The following is a 23,546-nucleotide window of genomic DNA, read 5'->3' as shown; positions in this document are numbered from 1 at the left end:
CACAAGAAAATAATTACAAATTCTGCTTTCAAAATAAATAAATAAACTAAAAGACAGGCAGCAAAAAAAACAATGGCTAATTTTGCCAACTTTTGCTTCTTGGTCCAGTAATGATAACCTAATCAAGATTATCTGAAAATCAGTTTGACATGTTCTGTATATTGTACCTTAAAAAAAGGATTACAAGAAAACTGAGGAAGAAGGAAAAAAAAAAGAAAGAAAAGAAAAGGAAAAACTTGCATTTCCACTACTTGGCACAAGTGTCTGTATAAAACTAGTATCTTTACCTGTACTAATAAAATTCTTTTTTATTTACACCATAAGGCAAATTTTACTTCTGCCTAAGCAGACCATAAAAAAGGAAATGATAAGTTTTAGACTGAATACTCTTTTACAGTTATTCAGGCCAAAGTTGAAGTTCATTTTCAGAAGAAGAACAGAATCCAGAAACCACAAATTCAAGCATATTTATGTCTCTTTCAACAGTTTTTCTAAGAATTTACTGTAAGATGCCCACTTCCAACTGATCCTAATGGTTAAATCAAATTTAAGTTTAATTGTTCCACTGAAAGATTACAGAACAGACCCTTCTCCTATTTTTGTTTTCAAGTTTAGCCTCATGAGTAGAAGCAGAGGCAAGCTGGGAGTTTGTGAGAGTGTGTTTTTATGAGTACTGATAGTTTTGCAGTTGCTATGATAAAATGTGCTTCCCTGATCTTCCTTTCTCCCCTCACCACGCTCCTTTTCTAACTAATGTCCAGAGAGAAAAGCAAGAAGAAGCAGGGGGAACTTGGAGATGTATATCCTGTTTAATCACAGCTGTGTGAGCCCTTCTTTATTTCAATTAATTTACTTTGCCTTTATGAACCTGAGAGACTGACTGTTGCTCTCAAAGAGGCTGACATTTCACTCATCTGAAGGAGCCTGGAATGTGACAGGGGAAAGGGAGGAGAAGTAAATCAAAGTAGATAGCAGTTCTCCAGATGTAAAGTATTTTTCTTCTCCTCTATTTTTTTTTCCACCAGAAATGTCAGAAAGTCTGCTGACATTTTAATTCCTTTGTGATAGTCTGGGAGCTGAGAGCCAAATCCTGATGCCACTGCAGTTGAAAACATTTTTCCTATGGACTTTAAAGGGGGAAAAACAGCCTTACACACTGAAAAAAAAAAAAAAAAAAAAAAAAAAAATCAACAAAATGTTTGTAAAACTAACTGAAATGTGCTCTTATAATATCTTGAGATCAGCCACAAACTGAAATTGGAAAGATTTGTTGGACTTTTTCCTTTTCAATTTGACCACAGCATAGCAAAAAATGGTAAGACTGGAGAGGAAGTAGGATTTTGTTTTTGCTGTTTTGTATGTTTCAAGTTATTCTATCTGAAACCTTAAATATTTCATTTAAAGACTAGTTGATTTATGCAATCTGTGCATTTCTTTGAAACTCTGTTAAACACTGATTCTGCTTTAAGTGATGTCTTTATCAAAAATCTCATGATCTGTATAGGAATACACTTGAGTTCATAAAATGAAGGGACTACCTTCTATTCTCATTATGTTAGTTGTGCATTGCTACAAGTCTAGTGAGCTAGCTCTACATGCATTTAAAAAAGCAGCAAGCTGGCTCAGAGCTGCAGCACAGTTCTGAGAAAATTAGATCTACAAATTCCGTCTGCAGCACAAGTGATCGTATATTTCCTTCTCTGCATGGTGTGCTTGGAGATTTACATCGTGGTTCTAATATAAGAAATGTATTTTCCTTTACAGAGTTCTTCCATTATTAAGTATTAAATTGAAAAATATTAATTTTGTATACAGAATTGCTAAAAACCAATGGTGTAGACATATTTGCTTAACTGGTTTATTCTTTTTTGCAGGTTCTATAATCATATTTAATGAAATTGTACAACAAAACATGTTTCTATATAAAAATCAAAACAAAGAGGGATTATTGAACTTGATGCATGGTAAATCCATATGGTTTATTCTTAACTTTTATTGTTAAATATGATATTGCATTTTTGTAAGCAGACGTCACGTATATTGTGATTTCTAGCATTCCACACAGGGCAGCTTACTGTTGTGTCCTTTAAATATGGAAAATAAAAATGCTTTCAGATTACTATTTTTAAAAAGGATATGAAGAAAGGGTACAGCTATATTACATAGCCCAGGAAATATTGGCAGCATGCTCTTTGGCTTTCATCCGTAGAACTGCAATGCTGGAAGATCTCCTTTCAAATTCCGGCTTGGTTTCAAAAGCATGTCCATTGGTTGCCCCAGAAAGTAAAGAGTCAGTGAAAAAATTATTGAGGGGCACGTGGCTGAACTGATTCTGGTGGTTTGAAAAGCCTGTGTAGCCAGAATCTGTCCGAGGTGAATGGGAATAGGGTGTCATACAGGAGGAAGTATCTCGTGGTATCATGCAGGAAGTAACCACAGAACCACTAGCCGTGTTCCCCGCCCACAGATTGTTCTGAATCTGGAACATATAAAATGAATAAGATTAAATATAGATATTTCATCTTTTGTTTTCTTCACTACTTGATTTCACTTAATACATCCATAACTAGGTTCTCCTCTGAAGTATTTACCAGATTAAATCCTGAGAAACCTACAAATGAATCCATAAAATATTAACATTTGCCAATACATCCAAGAGTTTTTTCCTGAAGTTGTTTCAAAGATGGTTTTAAGACCAAAAAGCCTTTTTGTGCTTACTTTTTTTTAATAAGAAATACACTTGAGGGTGTTTCCTTTTCAGCTTGCAGCCCGAACAAGCTGTGTTGTACATTGCTGGAAAACATTGCATGACAGACTAGGAGACAAACTTTGTGGTTACCAGTGATGTCTGCTGAAGATTTGGAGTAACCATATATTTAAGCTTTGATGTGTAATGTTTTCTATACTTGGCAGGCACTTAAAACTTCATTCTGAGCTTCAGGCCTTCTTATATAATCTATGAATAGACACTATAAATAAGTATTTTTTCACATATTTATTACTAGATTAACATACAGAAAGATTTTTGAGGTTCAGCACATCATTATAAGACCATGCATTCTTTCATCCATCCTCTGTTCACTTTGCTTCAATCAAACAAACTTCATACTCAGCAGCTGTCCTATCTTTTTAAACTCTCTGCTGTCTATATTTCTCTGTCACAACTGTCTGGATATGCTTTCTGTCATACTGTGACTTCCTTCATCATTTTTTTCTTCCGCTTACTGTTGTCTTATATAGTTTTTTATTTATTTTCCACTTTTACTTGTATGTCCTTCCTGAATGTTGATTTTTTAAAAATATACAAACTGTGGTACACCAGAATATATCACAATACAAGGCATTTGTAAGTATCATTCATAATCCAGAAGCTCCTACTCAAGAGCTGTATACCTTAGGGTTGGTTGTTGTTGTTGTTATTTTTTAACTTTGCTGAATTTTTCTTCATTCTAAAAACCCATTGCCTATTCAGAATGCCATTTCTCTAATGTACTGAGATTGAACCCAAATATTTATTCTCTGCTTTATGTTGGAGTAATTGCAATTACTCCTTGGTTAGCACTATAAAGTGAATTCCCCCTTCACACTTAATTTTGTTTTCGTGTTGCAAATACATAGACAAAGGAATCGGGGCTTTAATAAATGTGGGTTATCCTTGCAGCTGACTTTTTTACTGTCAGATTTGAGATCAGTAGAATTAAAGAATAATGAGAGTCACACACACACATGGAAAAAAAAATTCTAACTCTCAGAGCTCTTTTTCCCATTTTCCTTTACAACAGCACATATCCCCCATACCATGAACAGGTTAAAAAATAAATTATGGTTCATTGAACTCATCTAGTTCAGATATAGTGCAGAAAGAAAGGATTAGATAATTACTGCCTTATTTTATAATTAATATTTTGAACAGTTGTATTTGCAGAGGCCTTAGAAGCTGACAAAACAATTTGGACTCTTGTAATTCTGGCAGTAGAAACGAATCAATAACTTCTCCAGCTTGCTTTCCTGCAGAAGAGTGAAGAAAAGGCATGGTAGCAAATTCTTGGTTCCCAAATTCTTCATCTTCCCAGACTCCCTGTTTACACATACAGGCATATGTACATTGACACAGCCCCTCACATGAATGCAGATTACCTTTCCACACAGACACATACACACAACAATTCGGGCACACCTCAGGCATCTTCTCCTGCATATCTTAGGTGATCTGCTGAGAGGTAATGAAGTGAATAAGGTGCCTGAGGGAGCTGATCAAGGATTTTTCCTCCTTCCTGTGGACTTCTTGTGATCTACAGGAGGAAAGAGACTCCAGTGAGAGTTTCAGAGCTCTTCATAGAATCACAGAATACCTCAAGTTGGATGGATCCACAAGGATCATCGAGTTCAACTCCTGGCTCCACACAGAACCACCAAAAACCAAACTCTATGTCTCAGAGCATTGTCCAAATGTTCCAGTTTGGGGCTGTTACCACTGCCCTGGGGATTGAGTTCCATGCCCACTACCCTCCAGTGAAAGGCTTTTTCCTAACACCCAATCTCACTCTTCCCTAATGCAGTTTCACGCCACTGTGTCAGGTCCTGTCACTGTCATGCAGGAGCTGTTGGCCACCATGAGGCCTCCCCTCACCTCATTCTGCTCTGGGCTGGACAAAACAGTTCTCATCCGTACCACCAACTTTCAGCAGTTTTTAAATTACCCTTAAACATCAGCTCATGAGAGACCCTCCACGGTTTGACATGATTTTCAGCTTACTTATTACCCTACCCCTGAGTCTGTTTTAACTTATAATTAGGGAAAAAAAATAAAATAAAATAAAATAAAATAAAAGTAGTCCTAATAGAACTAGTGTTTTATCAGGGGGGTTAAAGTACATATCAAGACCCATTTGAAGCATTGCCTTAATTAAGAATGTTTGTTGTACTCAATCACACAAAATATTCTTGAAGACATCAGTGTCTCTCTTATGGCTCAGGATTCAGAAATTAATGAGTATACTTTTTCCTGGAAAGTTATTCAGATCCTTTGCAGAATCCGAGAATTTTTATCCAGACAATAAGGAAATAAAAGACCACGAAAGAGTTGGTAAGTATGGTTTTTAAGTGTATGGCAACTGAAAAGTCATTCAAGACTTACTGCTTATTGTTGCTTGCAAACTTTAAAGGAATGATTTTGGATCCACATGGCATGTGATGAGCATATAAAGAAGAGAAGTAAAGAAGATAGCAGATGACAGCCTATAAGATCCAGAGAATATCTTTCCCTTCTCTTGAAAGTCCAAACTGCACACATTCTATCATGAATTGAGAAAATCAGAAACTCTTCTATCTCTACAAAAGTCTTGCTTTTCTTTTGTACAGGAACAGTAAAATCTTTTAATTGTTTTTTGTTTGTTTGTTTGTTTTTCATGACTACATGTGCATTAATTGCAGCAGCAGTGACAAATTATGATTCTTTCCCTTTCTTCCTGGAGAACAAGTTACCCATTCCCATATCCATGCTGATTCATTCTAGTTGGTTTTGCTGCTATGTCTCTACTGGTTTGGAAAACAGTCAAGACTGTTAAAAAAATCCAGGAAAAAAAAAACAAACTAATATTTCATGCAGATGCAAACATAACACCATTCTTTTTGATGGTGTTTCCAGGCAATATGGTTAATCTCAAAACATTCTCAACACGATAAATTTGCCTAGAGATAGACCAATGCATCCATGTAGTTTCTAATATGGGAGCTAATTCTGAGGAAGTTCATCTCCAGTGTGTAGGACAAAGTCTTATTTATCTGACCTACACAGATTTCTTTTTAAGAAACCCCATACTAAATGCTTCAGTTTGTCAGACTACACAGATGTGATTATGGGAATAGTTTTCCAATATATATATATATATAGCATATATGAATTTGCCTTTAACAAGGTCATGATGGGAAGACTTCAAAAGATTCAGTGGCTCAGTTTGAAAGTGCCCAATAACCTATGTGGTCTGGAGGTATCAAAAAATCACTCTTTCCTTTCTATTAGTTTGGTTTTCAGCAAACTCTGTTTAGCACCACTCATTTTTCCGATATTTTTATCCTAGAAAAATCTCTTTCAATTTAACTTCAGTGTGATTGCACAGGTGTAAATGAGAAAAGTATTCAGCCACTAATCCTAGAATATATCAATGTTTTGTTAAAGAAGTACATGAAGAAGCTATTCATTGCTAAAATTTTCAAAGTGTCACCCTAGGTTTCTTCATTAGAGGAGGGAATTCAAATTAGTTAACATAACCTCAGAATTACTTTAAGATACTAGAAGATCTTTACATCTTCCTTCAAGAGACACTTATGTCTTTGAGAAGTAAACTTTATTCATTTCAAATTTCTACTTAGTTTGTTGAATGATTTCCCTTTTGATATTAGATGTTAATTTCTCAGCAAGGGTTTACAACATAAATTACTTACAGGGAAATCTAGGTGCATAAGATATTCCTGTATTAAAAATAAATACAGTAATATTTTACAATAAGTCAAAATTATCAGGCCTTCTTCTGGTATGTTGGAAGGAAAAGGGACATTATGTACATGAATTTAAAGAAAATATTTTTCCTCTTAAGCTCTTGTGTGATCCATGAACTATATAAAAGGCAATTCAGAGTCTGTGAATGAGCCTATACATGCAGTACATCTCTGGTTTCTGTTAACATCACAAATAGCTTGAGCTTTGCTCTTGTGTGGTTACCATGAAATTACCAGAGCCCTTCAATATATTTACCTACTGTATATTTTATACACACGCGCACGCACACACACCCTCCCAATAGGGGGAAAATATGTGGAATTGCATAGCTGTGACAAGAATATAACTGGAGAGTTATGGTTGTTAACATGATTATGATGTTACTTCCTAAGCCTATGACCTTCTACTTGACACTGTAGAAGAAAATAAGCTGAGGTAATAGGTCATCCCTCTTGGTCTTTTTGCTTTCTTTTTCAGTAAAAGTACCAGATTCCTAGGGCTTCGGTCTTCTTTCATCAGACCTGGAGAAACTGCTAAAACTCATTTTTCCAAATTTTCCAAGGTTTGCTATCTTTTACACAGCTTTGGTTCTCCCATCACCAAATGTATTGCATTTTAAAGTTTGGGTTTTTTTTTCTCATGCTATTGGAGCCAGCTGCCTGTCCAGACTGGAGACACACACATACAACAAGCACATGCATCTTCTGTTGGAATAGATACGTATTTTAGTGCTCCACACAAATAATAATAATAAAAAATAAAGGCAGACCTCCCTTAAGATATTTAGATATAAACATTACATTATGCAATATACATTAAGTTATTCTATTATAATAAATATAATTTATAGTTGTTAATATTATTATTGGAGTAGTGAGACAAATTCTTTTTATTTTTACGATGTTCCTTTACATTGAAAGAGGGACAACAGTGACCCTAACTGAGCAGTTAAGGACTAATCTAACTGTAAAATCATACAATTGTTGAAAGACTGAATGGCAAGCAATATTTCACTCCTTTCTCTATGTGAAACAACAATCCTTGCACTGCCAGAAAATGTGAAACCTGGGCTTGCACAAGTGGCTGCTTTAAGCAGATAAGACAGATTAAAATACAAGTGCTGTTAAACTGCTCAAAATTACTAGTTTACAATCTGTAGGCTGTTCCTTGTCCATCAGCACAAATAATTTGGCCACCTTTCACTTACCACCAAATTATTTTTTTCCTGGGGTCCTCTCATGAACATCAAAAGTATGGGTAGAAATGCCTATACTTGCTAAGTTTGCAGAATCATTGATTCATAGAATAAACGAAGCAGAAAATGATTTCTAGAACTATTTCTCCAAATACCTGACAGCAGCTAACTTTGAACTTAGATCAGGTCACTCACGCCCTATTGAATCAAGTTTTGAATACCTCTGGATATTCAAATTCAGCAACTACTATGGCCAACTAGTTCCAAGGTTTCACCACTCTCATTGTACTTTTTCTTTAGACAGAATACTTCTTGTTGTAGTCTGTTATTCCTTCTATACTATAGCAGACATTGGTTCTGGTATGCTTGTGAAGATCAGCTACACTCTATTAGGTATAGGCACATATGACAGCTGCAACACTTGATTTTCAAATATGTACATAAAATGCAAATTGTCTCAGAAGCTTAGTGTTTCATCTCTAAAATACAAGATGGGCCTATTCAGCTCACATGTAGATCTTACATACTGTGAACTTAATAAAATTTTTGTATAAAATTCATTTTATTCCATGATTAGTCAGTTTGCCAAGATGAAAAATAGTGCAGGATTTGAAAACACATCAAGTTTTGTAGATAAACCAAAACTTCTTCCCCTGCAGTCTCAGGGCCAGATAAAGTAAGAATTAATTACATTTCACATCTATAATATAGTTAAAGACAATACCTCATGCCTGAAAAATATCATTAAAAATAAGATTTTGTCTTGTAATTAACCCCCTGAAGCCATTCACTGAGTTACAGTAATGCATGTTTATAGAAATAATGTAAGAAAATACTGAGACTCCAAGAAGTCTCACCACAAACAGTGATATTTTAGAATCAAGAATAAAGTAAAAAATGAATGAGCAAACTGCACTGAGTGGAATAGACACCACCCATAAAGATGAGAAGTGCTACTCTTGTTGGAAGATCAGCCACAGCAATGCAACAGTCAGCACATCTGTAGCAAGCAACTTACTGCCCAGGTGGTGGCCCAGCCTGAGTTCCATGCTGTCATAGCTAGATTGCATAAGTATACGATAAAGCTTCTTTGAAGCTAGCTCAGATATGTCTTCCACATATACTCCTACTTAATTGGTGTACCCAAAACTTTAATGAACTATTGTGATTAACTGTCATTTGTATGTCTACTACAGTTAAAAGAATTTTTAAGTCATTAAACATGTGGTGTCTAATACTTGCCATATGAAAAATTTAATTGGAGCATGTAATTTTGATTACTGTTAATGAGAATTAACCATATGTACTAAGGCTAGAGCAGAACTGTAATGGTGATCCAAGGGCTTAGCAGATAACATATGTATATTGATACCACTTCTATGCTCTTCTATTGCCTAAACAAATCATGTGACGCCATGCCCTTCGGCATTCTTAAGTGATTTATCAGTTTCATGGATGGAATATAAACTTTAACATCTTCTATTTTTGAGATTTCAATATTGTCCCTCTTCCTATACCCTCTTTCCTGTATCTCTTCAGTTCTCATATCTTTAAATTACTTTTGCCTTCTCTTGTGATTCCCCCCTGCACCACGCTGGATTTTCCATAAGCTAAGTCCTGTCCAAATCTTGCCTGCATTTTCAAGGAAAAATGACAAGCAAATTCTGCACTTTATAGTAGGAAGAAAAGTACAACAGTGTGACAGGAAAAAATAAAATAAAATAAAATCAGAAGGGCTTAGAAGAATAATGAGAAGTGAACTGGACTCATAGAACTAGCAAAAAGAAAAGATGCACAGTGTGGGAATAGACTAGATGGAGTGGAAAATGTGACTGCTTTTCAATGACACAATTCAATTCAACTATTTATTGTCTGCAACTGAGCTAGGCAACAGAGAGAAAAACACACTCTTAGAGATCATCTTACTTATTTTCTATCTACCTTAGGAAGAGACAATTTCACTGACAAGATTTTTATCAACTTTAAAAGGAACCATCTCTGTCATAAAAGTCCTTATGATTAAATTTCCTAAGCATGGATAGAGTTATCTCACCACCAACTGCTTTCTCTGTGCCCCTCATAAGCCTTGTTTGTCAGCACCACAATAGTGTCAAAGACATCCCAAGAGATTTTAAATAACACTAGGCACTGTATTTAGCTGACTGGACCACTGAACCAAGTACCACTTGTTAATGAAGCTGTCACGGTTTAAACTAAATATCCACCTGCGTCCGTGACAGGGGCCATGGGCCCCACTTAGTGCAAAACACTTATTTACTAAATTACTATATCAAAATACAAGATAACACAATATGATACAATATAATTGAAAATTGAGCTAACAAATCAAGCAAAATAGGAGAGAGAATGAGTCCCAAAACCGAGAGGCCTACTGTGAATCTAGGCAAAACGGTGAAGGCTCCCACACACTCCCCTGAATGCCAGAACTCAAAAGAACATCAGTCTGTTCTGCGATCAAGTTAATATAGAGTCCAGGTCCCGTGACCTATCTCTTTGCTCGTGTTGTTCTCTGGGAGATGTAGTCTTCTTCTGTAAGTTGCAGATTCAGTAAAATTATTCATGCCTTATATGATGTTATGATGTGGAATACTGATAGCAAAATTATAGAATTATTAAACCATGACAGAAGCCAATGAATTTCTGGAGAAATACTGCACTCATTCCCCCTTTATTAGGATGTTGCCTCCTAGAGATTATATATGTATGCAGAATTTGGACAGGTTAGGAATTATCTAACTTCTTGACAGCTAACTAAGCCACACACTTTGCACAATAAACAGCAGCTAAATTCCACATACTAGAAAAAGGTCATTTGAATTAGCAAAGTTAAAAAAACACTAATCTCTGAAATAAATTGAAAAGTCTTTTTCTTCATTGGAAAGCTTTTCAGGTTAACATAGTCACACAGTGCATAGCAGCATCATGTTATTAATTTGTATGTGAATAAGATAATTAGTGAAGAGATTAAGCAGGGATGTCCACACACACTGTTGTCCACAATACAGGATAATGTTTCTGATGGAACACAAGTGGTGTGTCCTTGGGAATATATCCATGATGGGACTTAAAGCAAAAATCTTCAGACTTCGAATTCATATAATACACACCAGACATTCACATTTGTTTCTGTTTCTTCTGACACACATCAATAAATATCCTAGGTTTATTTTATCCATTTTCAACAACTCTCTGTATTTTTCAACAGCAAAAGAGGCTGCTTTCCCCCATGTAAGTGGGAGCTTCATAGTCAAGCTAAAGTGATTTGTGTTCCACAGTCTCCAGGAAAATATAGTTACCTGAAAGTATAGCAAAACCTGCCTAATCTTTATGGATGTCAGTGTCACTGTAAGAGTTCTTGTGCACAGGGAAAACAAAGTATCAACAACAAAAAATTGATTTAGCTTCTTGCATTAGTTTTTACACATATGAGATTTTTCCAAGTACTAAATTAATTGAATTTCCTAGAAAATCAGTGTCTAATATGATGATTAAGGTGCATGGTGCAGCTGATGCAATAGAAGTAAGGACTGCCATCCAGAGGGACCAAGACAGCCTTTAAAAGCGGGCCCACACGAACCTAATGAGGTTCAATAAGGCCAAGAGCAAGGTGTTGCACTTAAGGCAGGGCAATTCCAGATATGAGTACAGACTTGAAAAAGAACTCATTGAGAGCAACTAGGTGGAGAAGACCTTAAAGTCCTGATGGACAAAAAGCTGAACATGAGCCAACAGTCTGCTCTTGCAACCCCAAAGTCCAACTGTATCGTAAGCTGCCTCAAACAGCTAGCTGCTCTGGCCAACTGGGAGAGGAACGTTATTGTCCTCCTCTGTAGAGGTGGTGGAGTCTCCTTCTCTGGAGATATTCAAGACCTGCCTGGACGCCTACCTGTGTGATGTGGTGTAGGGAACCTGCTTTGGCAGGGGGGTTGGACTCGATGATCTCTAGTGGTCCCTTCCAACCCCTACAATTCTGTGATTCTGCTCTGCTTTTGTAAAGCTCCATCTGGAGTACTGTGTCCAGAGCTGGGGTCACCAGCACGAGAAAGACAGAGCTGTTGAAGTGGGTCCAGAGTATAGCCATGAAGACGACCAAACCACTTGGAATATCTCGCTTTAGGGAGGAAAAATTGAGGGAGATACACACCGTTAGCTTAGAGAAAAGAAGGCACAGGGAGACCTCATTGCAGCTTTCCAGTACCTGAGGGAATAATAAGCAGGAGGGGAATGACTTCTTACATATTCTGATAGTGATAGGGCAAATTTAGATTGAAAGTTTGGAAGAAATTCTTTACTCAAAGGATGGTGAGGCAGTGGCACAGGCTGCCCAGAGAAGCTGTGGATGCCCCATCCCTAGAGACATTCAAGGCCAGGTTGGGTGGGGCCCTGGGCAACCTGATCTAGTGGGTGTGCAACTTTGACCATGGTAGGGGGATTGGAGATGAATGATCTTTAAGGTCCCTTCCAATCCAAGCCATTCTATGATTCTATGATACAATATTAAGATCAAACACACAGATCACAATTTTAAATATCCCTTTCTCCCTGAACTGTAAAATAGATTAATGAGTTTAAAGGCAAATCATATATCAAACATCTATTTTCTGTGAATGAGACATTTATAAATGAATACCTAGTTCTAAACATTTGAATGTAAGACTATTAGGGCTCATTGTGTTTTTAACATGGATTTTCATTTTTGAAAGTGTTCTCACTGGAAATGAGAACACTCTGTATACATGATTCATGTATGGTTTTACTGACCATGATGATTTAAGAATATGAAACTGAAGAATCACTACCAGACTAGCAAGAATGTGAACTTACATTGTCTATTATGTGATAATTTCCTGCATATCTGTTTCCTATTCTCATCTTTTTACAATGTGAAAATACAAAATCAACTTTTCATAGGGCTTAGATTTTTGTTAATGGTAATTAACAAAAAATTAAATTACAGTTTCCTGTAATTTAAAAGTGTTTCTTTTTTAAAATATTTATTTATTTGTTTATTTATATTATTAGGACAACAGTTTCAAGTACTTGCAAATGACTTAGTTATTCCATTAGGTTATACTAAAAAATACTTCTGCCTGTTGTGAAAATTTATATATGATGTCCCCCTAGAAGTACTAGATAAGTCTAAGTAGAACCAATTAAGTCTAGAAAAATGAGTCACTGGTAGAAAGCCCAAAGCTTAAGTACTACTCCTTGTGTCACAGTTTACCTGTTGTGAAGAGTATCTAGAAAGTCCTTCAAAAAATACTTGAACACACTGACATCAATTAATGCATGTGCATCTGCCTAGGTGTGGTTCACGTTACTGACTGTTTGGGATTTTTGTTTTTGTTTGTTTTATTTTTTGGACTCACTTACCTGAAACTCAGGTAGTTCTCAGGCAAGTATTGAGTCCTCCTGTTTTGACACACAGTATATCATAGAATCACAGCATCAATCGAAAAAACACAAGAATGGTCAAGGTGGGAAGGGTGGAGATCACCTGGTCCAACCCGTGCCCAAGGAAGAATACACAAAGCAGTCTAAAATCATCTGTCATTTGCACCAATACAATATCAGGCACCAATAAAATATCCAGGCAGCTTCTGAAGATCTCCAAAGAGGAGATCTCTGGGCAGCAGTGCTCTGTCACCCACACTGCATGTTTCCTGATTTATAGAGGGAACCTTCTGTGTTCATTTTTGCCAGGACCTCTTGTCCTGGCACTGAGAACCACTGAAAAGAGCCTGGCTCCATCTTATTTGCATCCTCCCTTCCAATTCTTAAAAGTATCGATAAGATCTACTCCAAGCCTCATCTTCCCCAGGCTGAACAATCCCAAGTATCATGCAATGATTTCTGATTAATTTAGACAAATACACTGTTACCTCATAATATGCTAATGCACAGAGTGATGGGTATCAGAAAGTTTGAAATGGTGGTGCCTATATTCTGAGTTGCTGGAACACAAGCTAGCTCTCTCCCTAACACTGAACTTAGTATCAGCCTTCTGAAAGATAAAGCAGTTAAGTCAGATAGATGAGACAGGAACATGAGGTCTCTAGTCCTAAACTAATCAGATTTAGCAAAGGCAGATCATAACAAAAGCAAACCTATGTAGATGTAGCCAATAATGTTTTTGAATATGAATATATTCCTATGTCTAGCAGAGACTATGTTACCTGATGAACAAGAAGAGTACCAAAATACCAGTAGAAAAGGACTTTACCAGAGGCACACTTTGTTTGGAGCCTTTTCTTTTTTAAAACAATGTGAGACGCAAAAGACATGACAAGTAATGGTTTCAGTACAAAAGTATTCAGTGTTATGAAACAAAAAAAGCAGGAAAACAATGACATGAGTGAGGCAAGGCAAGAAAAGAAATAGGATGAAGAAATGAAATAAACTACTATTGCTCAAGAGAGCTTTATTGTCTTCCTGTCTCCATCTTGAAGCTGTATGGATTCTGTTCTGACCATTGATGGCCATAAAAATGTTTCATGCCAGCAGAAGCCTTATTGGATTGAACTGCCTCTTGAGGTCCATAAAGAAATTATGCATGTTTAATGCATCAGAAAGAAGTTGCCTAATGATCATATGCTTTATGGTTCATCTTACCAAAGCATACACAAGCAGAGTTTTTAAGACAGTTATACCTGAGAATATAAAAAACTCAGAATTGAAGTTCTAGTCTATAATTTATCTAGAATGTGTGTATGGACCTGGAGGTTATTCAGATCCCCACATAACTTTATGTGCAGAATGTAATTAGCTCTACAATCATATAGCCAATCATTTTTAGTACATAGCTTGTGTGAAAATGCAGCTCCTAAGATCATTCATTTAAAAGTACATGTATTTTAGGAGTTATTTTCCAACTCATACTAGAAGTTGGAACTGTTGTTCACAATGACCACACTTGGCAACTTGTCTAAAGAAAATAAAAAGATAAACACTTGAAAGTCTTCATGCATCTTCCATGAAGATATATGCTTATAACAAGCAAAAAACCAAAGTACCATTTGGTCTTCAACATACCTGAGGATAGCTCTCAGTCCTTGGAAGAACAGATATATCATAAGTGGCAGCAAAATGGCTCTTAGCTTGCTGGATCTGCCCATAGCGTTCTCTTTTCCTCCATTTTGCTCTTCTATTCTGGAACCAAACCTACAAAAACACCAGTCAAGTTATACTCATATACTCAGTTACAAATGTTGTTACTTCTGGATAATTGCAAATTATATATCACTTCCTTTCTTATGTCTCAAACAAACAAAAAAGCAAACAAAACCACAAAGACAACCAATATAGAGGAATTGTCAGCTGGTCAGGCAATGCTATTTTGGACAGTCAGTAGAACATTTCCAAGTAGCAGCAAGTCACACCGTAAAGAGACTTTATCTTAACTTCAAGTGACCACTCACTTGATATGTCTACCCATGCTGTCTCTTGGTGGTATATATAGTCTTCATTAATTGCATTAATGAAAAGAAAGGAAAAGTTCGCTCCAAGACTATCCATATAGTTTCTATAAGGAACGTTCATAGCTGTCAGTGAAGGAAGATAACAAAAAAAAAAAATAAAAAATCATCAGACCATAGTTTATATTATGATATTTTCATTCTTGTGTTAGGAAGTTCTATGTTTTTGACAATAGAAGACTAAAATAAAATAAAATAAAATAAAATAAAATAAAATAAAATAATAAAACACTTTGATTACAAAATAATTTATTTGTGAAACAGTGCCTACTTATCAGCTTAAGGCTGCTTTATTTATACTCAAATAACCTTTGAACAGTTATATGATATTTTGAGAGTCACTTGTTGTCTCAAATCTATTATTTATATGTTTTCACTGTTATTTGACATATGGATTTTTTTCTTTAAGACAGTTTGCTTTGGGTTGGGTAAGACTCATCTTGTTTTATTAAAGAGACTGCTAAGGAAAGTAATTGTTCCTTCATAAAAGTAAAATTATCTAAGTCTTTATTGCTCAGCAAATTAATTTTTGTTCTTTTTAAGGAGTCATGCTATTAACAGAAAGTTGTGGGGGTTTTATAATGGAAACAATGGCATTGGCTAGCCTTCCTCCTATTTAGGAGAATGGTTGAACCTATCTGAGTAGGTACATACATTAATACTTCTGTAAACAGTGACTGGGAATCCCATTTTGAGGGCTGTTTTCTGCTCCTTGATGGTAGCAATACATGTTTTGTAATTTCTTTTTTTTTTACTTCAGTTTTTGGAGAACTCAACTTTCCTTTGATGCAACCAGATCGTAATTTTTCTTATTTTCATTCTCAAGGATTTGTTGGAAATTTAGTATGTACAATCATAAAATGCAGCCAGCAATCAAAGCAAGGCCCATGCATGTAACTGCTGAGTGCATATTCTTAAGAGCTTTACTGGTAAATCTGTATTATTTATTATGCCTGAGGCTCAGCAAAAAGAAAAGTAAAGGAAAAAAGAATTCTCCTGTCTCCACAGGAGGCACCAAGAACACACTAAGGGAATTTAGTAATGAGGCTCTTTCATTGAAAAAAGACCTTGACAATCTCCTTAAAATGGGTGCCAATTACTTCACTGACATGCAGCAGGAAAGAGAACAACTTAGATAAATTAAGTTCAGGTTGGCTCTCTCTGCATGTATGCGGGACAAATATTAAACTGGATCTTGATGAAATGGCGGTGAAGGGAAATGTGGGCAAGGTATCCAGCTGATCATTCTGCTAAACTAAATCAAACAATTTGCTTGAATTTATAGTTGCTAAAGGAGAAGAAAAAAAATAAAAAATTCCTTTGACAATCCCCCAAAATGTTTCTGTTTACATCGCTTTACTAGAAACTGACTCTTGGCAGAGATAAAGTAACCATTTGCCTCCACAAAGCAATGTAAAAATCTGCTGCTTGTTATCCTCGAATTGCCAGATGCTTGCCTCTAATGATGTAAGGCTTTGTAAATTGCTTAATCTTGTGATGGAATACTGTTGCTACTCTGAATAAAAATGATCACCATTTCCTTTCATATTTAGCATATAAGAAATGCGAAGATCACTTATCTTTTAAGGGGAAAATGTTTATAAAGGAAACAGTCTGTGAAAGTCTGGTGCAGACACATATGTTTTCATATTTACTCTCTTATTTCTAATACTTTCACCATATGAAGATTCTAAGTCTTAAGGAACAACGTGAGAGAAAAAACAAAATGACAAATTTTACTCCATTCTCCCCTCCCTGTTTCATCTGTTAATTTATTTTTGGACTAGTTCTCATTATTCCAGAATTATGCAATTGTAAGAACAGCAATTTAACACTGTAACAACCTTTTCTTATTTTATTTTATTTTATTTTAAGACATAATTAAATCCTAATGAATACAAGTCACACTTGGAATACCATCCCAGATTCAGAGGGGAGGGATTGTGCAGAATCTAAAGAGTTGAAAACCACCAAACTGAGTTCTATTGGCATCACTGATATTGTATTGGTGTAACTGACAGACGATTTTAGACTGCTTTCAGATGACAACAGTGAGGATGCCATCTGGTTGAGCACACATGAAAAGAGCACTTCTTTATAAAATTAATTAGCAGAGTTCATTTCTGAAAGTGATCCTGATTTAATTTCAGTTGTATGCATGTGTGTTGACGTCTATTTCTCTATATGTATGTGACAGTATGTGTTTCATTACAAGTTGTTAAGTTGTTATCATATTCAAGCCATTAAATTGAAAAAATCAATTCCAGTCTGCAAGAATCTACAGTACTGCTATTCCCTAAATCGAGATGTTGAGTATTACCTGAACAGGAAAGATCTCTAAGAACTGTGTAAGCTTGCAAAATGCAATTCACACGCTTTTCTAAAGGAAGATCTCTTAGTGGAGGAAGGGATGTATTTCCTGGACATTTCACTTCTTTTCTCAGCATTATACATCCAAAGTCACAAATATTATTTGGATTAGTGTACGTGCACATACTGAATGAATCAGTTTCATATGCAGTTAGAATATTCAGATACTGCACTGTTGCCAAAATACATTTTGTTCCAAAAATCAGAATAACATTACCCATTGGATATGCAAGTTTAAAACAAGCAAACGTACTTCTCAACTTTCCTAATTTGAAGCATGCAACAGAGATGAGCGTACCATGTTCTTGTATTACATATATGTCATGCACACTCACATAAAAACTCGCACACACAGACATTTATAAGTACGAGCAATTCCATCGCTTACTCTTTGGATATAAGCAAGGAATTTGAGTGCTCTTTAGACTTGTGCTTTTTATGATATAACACGTGCAGATTCCTCTATGCTCAAGTTCTGTATCCTCAATAGTCTGAACTACTTAAAGCATATTTCTTTAATGGGATCTTTACACATTAACACGTAATGCCTTTGGAGCCTGGCATTCTGACATTAAAGCACAACTACCAGATATCAGAAGCGCTTTCATACTGATACTGCTCCATCATACCTTAAGAAAGTTGCTAACGCAGTAACAGAAACTATTTAAAATATATATAATAATAACAGCATATTTTAGCGTTATAACACAGCTTATATCTAGAAAGAAAAAAATAGAGTGATCAATTTATGTTAGTTCTGTGGGCTTTTGTACAATCCCAAAGAGTCATTTCTCAGTTCTTGTAATGCATAAATTGTCAAGGAAATGCTTAAATTTGGTTCCTACCTGGACTCTGGCCTCAGTGAGCTCTGTCCTCAGAGCTAGCTGCTCCCTCACATAGACATCAGGGTAATGAGTTTTCTGGAAGACTTTCTCCAGTTCCTCCAGCTGCAAACTGGTGAAAGTTGTTCTGTGTCTCCTCTTCTTACTGCTGGAGACATTGCTGTCACACTTATCACCTAGTTCATCCAGTTCCCCCTTCTCCTGCATCCCCTTCACCGGAGACATCCTCAAGTTGCTGCAGTTGTCCAAGGGCCTATTCAGCTCTGTGTGAAGAGGCTGTCCTTCCACTTTAGTAATCCCATAGTTCACTGTACACAAAGTGGGGAGGGAAATAACTGATAAATTAGGAGCTTCAGATGGAAGGGTACATATAATACTGTTTAATAGGGAACCAGATTCTGTGTATGTGTATTTCTATGTGAGATGGTGTGAAAGGAATCTGCAGTGTTAAACACAAGTAGAATAAGAGTATTAAATCACAGTATTTAAACTAAACATTGTATTTTAAAATATCATCTAAAATATTTCAGTGTAAAGACAGCACTTGAGTGTTTTTATGCTTCCACTAAAGTGGGTAATAATCCATGAAATTGGCTTCAACTGGAGCTGCACAGATAAGAAATCTTAGTGCAAAACAATGTTACCTATAGATATATATAAAGCTATTGGCAAATGCTCCTTTAGACTTGGAAGCAGATAGGCAAAAGTCCATTTGTTTATATGAAAAAAGAATAATTTTAGTGTAAAGGAAATAGTTGCAAACTGACAAATAAAGACGTAAATGAAACTGAAAATCAACTTCTCTTTACAAACTCAATAGATTCCACATACATGCCCTTGGATTTGTAAAGTGGAATTGTTTCCAATTAAGTTTGTTATGGTTAGAAAATGTAGAGAGTTTCTGCAAAATGTTAACATGTTAAAAGAGACTGTTGCAAATACTTTGTGTAAGGATTGCTGGAGCTATTTGTCTTTAGGTAAAATCTGAGTGGTAGAGACAAGAAAAACAACTGTGTAGCGTCTTAACAAGAAATCAAAGCATTTTCTATATTTCTGCTTTTGCACACCTCACATGAAAACAAAGACTTGCAATGTGTTACAGGATTCAAAAGGACTTCTCTTTACTCTCAGAAACAGGCAAAGAAGAAAGAAAAAAAAAAGTTTGAAATTGTTGAAATTAGAATTTAGACGGCTGTCACGTCACATAGAATAAGGAGCCTGCTTTGGAGTTTTCTTGACTTCTCAGTAATTTGTTTTCTTTCAGTCGGGAGTGATTTGAACCAAACAGAATTTTGAGATACTTACCATCAATACGTACATAGATAGGAAATACCCCCAACGCCCTTAGGGCACACATTAAACGAGCTAATTTAGAAAGTTTTCAATGTGTAAATCAATTTTCCACAGGTTTTCTAAGTTGCACTTGCAGAACTCTGTCATTATTTCTTACGGACTGTTTGATACAAAAGGGATGATCTCAAAGAAAAAGAAAAAAAAAAGAAAAGAAAAAAAAATAAACAACAACAATAAAACCTCAATATCCATATGAAGCCAAAAATGTGGGATATGGTAAGTCTCATTAAGGCAGCTGATTTTAACCATTTCCGATACTGCTTTAGAACAGGCTTTTAATTTAATTTTATTTTTTTCCCTAAAAGTGAATTCTACCTGGGGGAAATACAGGGCAAAAATTCTGGGTTGTTTATAAATAAAACACAGCTGCCGAACAGCTAGGAAAAATAATATAAAAATAATGATAATAATAAAGAAAGCACAAATAAATACCCAAAGAACTAATATTTAACAGCGTCGTGTGAGTGACCTAAATCGTTTTCAGTCCGTACAAAGAATCACACACCATGTCGACTGCACGTTATTCAGTGGCTTAGTAAAAATAATAACGAATAATAATAAAGATAAATACTATAATCTCTGAGAGTTATTTAAAGAGCAGAACACGACCAAGTGACCTTCCGTTTCCAACCCGCTGCGGTGCCTCTTTGATCCGGCGGGTTTCGAGCCCTCAGCCTCTGGCCGCTCCTCCTAAAGCGGTGGAATGGAAACCCCGAGCTTAGTCAAGCGCGGAGCGGAGAGGCGCGGGGCGGACAGGAGGCAGCGCCCGCGGGCTCCCTGCAACCTCCGCCGGGGCTACGGCCGAGCTCTTCCGCTCCGCCAGGCCCCGCTGCTCCGCCGCGGCCCTTCCCCGGCAGAGATGCCCGGGTCCTTCCACCCTCCGTGCCGTCAGTTCCACTGGCCGGGCTGCCCGTCCAGCGGAGGGGGTGAAGCCCAGCAAGCCCAGTGGCTTTGCTCGGTGCCGGCGGAGAGGGCAGCAGATAATAGCACTTCCAACCCAGAAGTCGCCTTTTCTCGTTTTTTTTTTGCGTCTCTGTTATCACCATTATTCTAACTGACGTTACTGATAGTGTTGTTATAATTATTATTTAGCAAGCTGCACCTCGTATGCCAGCACCCAAAGGTTGTGGAGCTGCCCCCACTCTCCAGGGCAGGAGCAGAGACACAGCAGGGAAGCAGAACACAGCTGGACTGCTGCCTTACCGTTGTTGTCCTGGCAGGGCGAAGTCCTGTCCAGCCTCACATGATGCTCAGCCCTTTGCAGAGGGTTGAAGGCCTGCACGCATTTGTTGCCTGACGTTTTGCTGTAAAAGGACTCATTGTCCAAAGTTTCCATAACGTGCTCCAAAGTGCCTCCTGCTCCCATATAAAAGTCACTGTTCTTGCTCGGCTGGCTCTTCAGGGCAAACTTCTCGCTCAGAAAATCCATAATCATCTAAGGCTGCCGTAGAGCCTCTTCCCTAGACAGAGGCCGGACTGTGAGAAGGGAAAGGGGGAGTGGATGGGAGGGAAGGAGGGAGGGAGAGGCGTTCGGAGCTCAGGGAGCTGCTTTCCCTCCGAGCCTTTGATTTGTCTTGTCTTGAGAGGGGGAACCTGAAGTTGCTTTATATCTTGAAGCTCAGCGGGACTCCTTACGCAACCTCCCATTTCTAATGAATATGAAAATCGGCGAGTGCCGTAACTCCACCCCGGGTCCCCCAAGACCTAATCCCAACACAGGAGGGAGTTCCAGGCCCGTTTTAGACAGACAGATGTGTTTCAGACACACACACACACACATACACACACGAGCGTGCGGGGAGGGTGAGGGGAGACGGGAGGGAGGGAGAGAGGGAGGAACGTGAGAAGGACATTTCCCTTCTACGACCCAATCTCATTCCTCTGGGGATCCCGAAAAGAGAGGAATCTCTCGCTTCCCTCCCTCTTTCTCAACTCCCCGAGAGGCGCAGCTCGGGGACTACAGGAGCACATACCCTCGAGTAAAGGATCTCCTGTAATCAATCCGACTGACGCTCAGTAGCTGTAGTCCTGCTCTCTGAAGCGGCAGTGAAGAACCGGTGCTCTTTCTTCCCTTAATAGCTCGTCAGTTTGGTCCTAAAGCTGAAGAGAGAAAAAAATGTCCGTGCAGTGGGGATGGGAAGCAGAGAAATAGAAAAGCAAAAGTTGCTGAGAAGCTGTCCTGAAAGGGAAATTGACTTCCATGCAGCAGACTTGCAGTCCACTTCTGTGTGTTAGTGTGAGCTGGTTAAACAGAGAATGGCGAAGCAGAACCTAAAGTAGTAAAAAGAAGACACGATTTTGCATGCATGCATTCCTGTGAATACTGAATATGCAGAGATTTAACCCAAAGTATGAGCAAAGTGTCTCGTTCCTTGGTTCACTGGCACATAGGCAGGATTTAAGGCACAGATGAGGCAGAGCTAGGGAACTGTTTGACAAGACCCACATTGCACAAAACTGTTAGGCAAGACACACATTGCTCCCTGCTCCCAGAGAAAGGAAGTTACTCATAAGAGTAACACAAATCAGGTCTGCAATCTGTACAGAGCAGTGCTGCAAGACTGTGGACCCGAGTGCATCTGTCTCACTGAGGCTCTTTTAGAAATGAGTTAGGAGAACCCTTCCCCCATGGTGGGGGGAGATGAGCAGCTTTAATGAGCAACAGAGATGTAGGTGCGGTGATGGTCAGCCAGGGCTACTGAGACCTTTCCTGTGAACCCAGCCAGAGGCCACTTCGGGTCCGGGACACTTCTCAGCAAGCAGCTCCACTCCTCCTTCTGCTGATCTCTAGGTAGATATTTTCCATATATATATATATGGAAAAAGAATAAATAAATAGGGATAACTGAACGAGCTTTCCCGCCGTCGACGCAGTATACAGCTGCCTTCATCACCCCACTTGCATAGCCCCACCAGCACCCAAACGGGCGCACCGTGCCCTCCCCGACAGCCGCAGAGCTGTACCGCAGGCTGCAGCACCCCTCACCCCGCCCGCCCCGTTCCCGGCGCTGCCTCGGACACCGCAACCGGGTGAGCGCGGAGGTGGCGGGGGGGAATCGGGGATGACGCGTATGTTTGGGGTTGGAGTCTGCTTTGGCCCTCTGTAAATGAGCTCTCGCGGACAAATGGATGGGGAACGGATTCGTGCAAAGGGGTCCCGGCGAGGAGCCGGCCCGGTGCCTGGGTCCCCTCCATGCTCTCTGGATTTTCTTGAAGAAGCGGCATTTTCCGCCTTGCACTTTTAGGAGCAAAGCCTGCTGCAGATCCGAAGAAGCAGATGCTCTCCCCTTCCCCATCCCCCCTCCTCGGTCCCACCGCCCGCATCTCCGTGTGCCGGCGTTCCGGCAGCTTGTTTATAACTGTGCCTTAAAAGCACTAAATGCCTTGGGGGAGGGAAAAAGAAAGAAAAAAAAAAGTAAAAAAAAAAAAGTAAAAAAAAAAAACAAAACTGAGCTCTCGGTGTCTTTTAAATGAAAGACACATGCAACGCTCTTGCAGCTTGCAATCCACTTTTATCCCAATAAACGTCCCTCTTTAAAGGCTGCTAGTAAACCCTAGGGGTGCTGAGGACAAGGAGCATCTCATGTGCCCGTAAAACCGTAAACCCCAGCTCCCAGCGGCAGCAGCACAGCAGCGGGGCTTTATGCAGTGAGACCGTAGGAGCGCGGATGCCCGCCCGGGTGACACGCGAGTCCCGAGAACAGCCTCGACGGCGGCGCCGTTCGGTCCCTCCCGGCGGCCCGGAGCGGCCGCGCACCGACGGCAGAGCTCGCAGCGGCGGGGGCAACCCC

The 23,546-nt window shown here is 38.3% G+C and overlaps 1 protein-coding gene across 2 annotated transcripts; it reads right to left on the bottom strand.

The window, feature by feature from the left end:
- Positions 1 to 1,836: 1,836 nt before the first annotated feature.
- ALX1 (ALX homeobox 1) lies at positions 1,837 to 22,102 on the bottom strand. 2 transcript variants are annotated; one of them, XM_015857569.2, is made up of 5 exons: positions 21,729 to 22,102; positions 20,959 to 21,215; positions 18,406 to 18,710; positions 14,748 to 14,876; positions 1,837 to 2,479 (listed from the first exon to the last, which is right to left on the bottom strand). In XM_015857569.2, exons 2-5 carry the CDS (start codon positions 21,188 to 21,190, stop codon positions 2,159 to 2,161), a joined length of 987 nt encoding a protein of 328 aa, XP_015713055.1. In that variant the 5' UTR covers positions 21,191 to 21,215; positions 21,729 to 22,102; the 3' UTR covers positions 1,837 to 2,158. The 2 variants fall into 2 exon arrangements, with proteins under 2 accessions (XP_015713055.1, XP_032299686.1); XM_032443795.1 differs by lacking the exons at positions 1,837 to 2,479; positions 21,729 to 22,102 and adding an exon at positions 2,514 to 4,292 and having other exon boundaries at positions 20,959 to 21,398.
- Positions 22,103 to 23,546: the final 1,444 nt, after the last annotated feature.

This window comes from Coturnix japonica, chromosome 1, assembly GCF_001577835.2.
Source record: "Coturnix japonica isolate 7356 chromosome 1, Coturnix japonica 2.1, whole genome shotgun sequence".
Taxonomy (NCBI): domain Eukaryota; kingdom Metazoa; phylum Chordata; class Aves; order Galliformes; family Phasianidae; genus Coturnix; species Coturnix japonica.
Note: the sequence above shows the minus strand (reverse complement) of the source record. Positions and strands in the feature narration are given on the sequence as shown.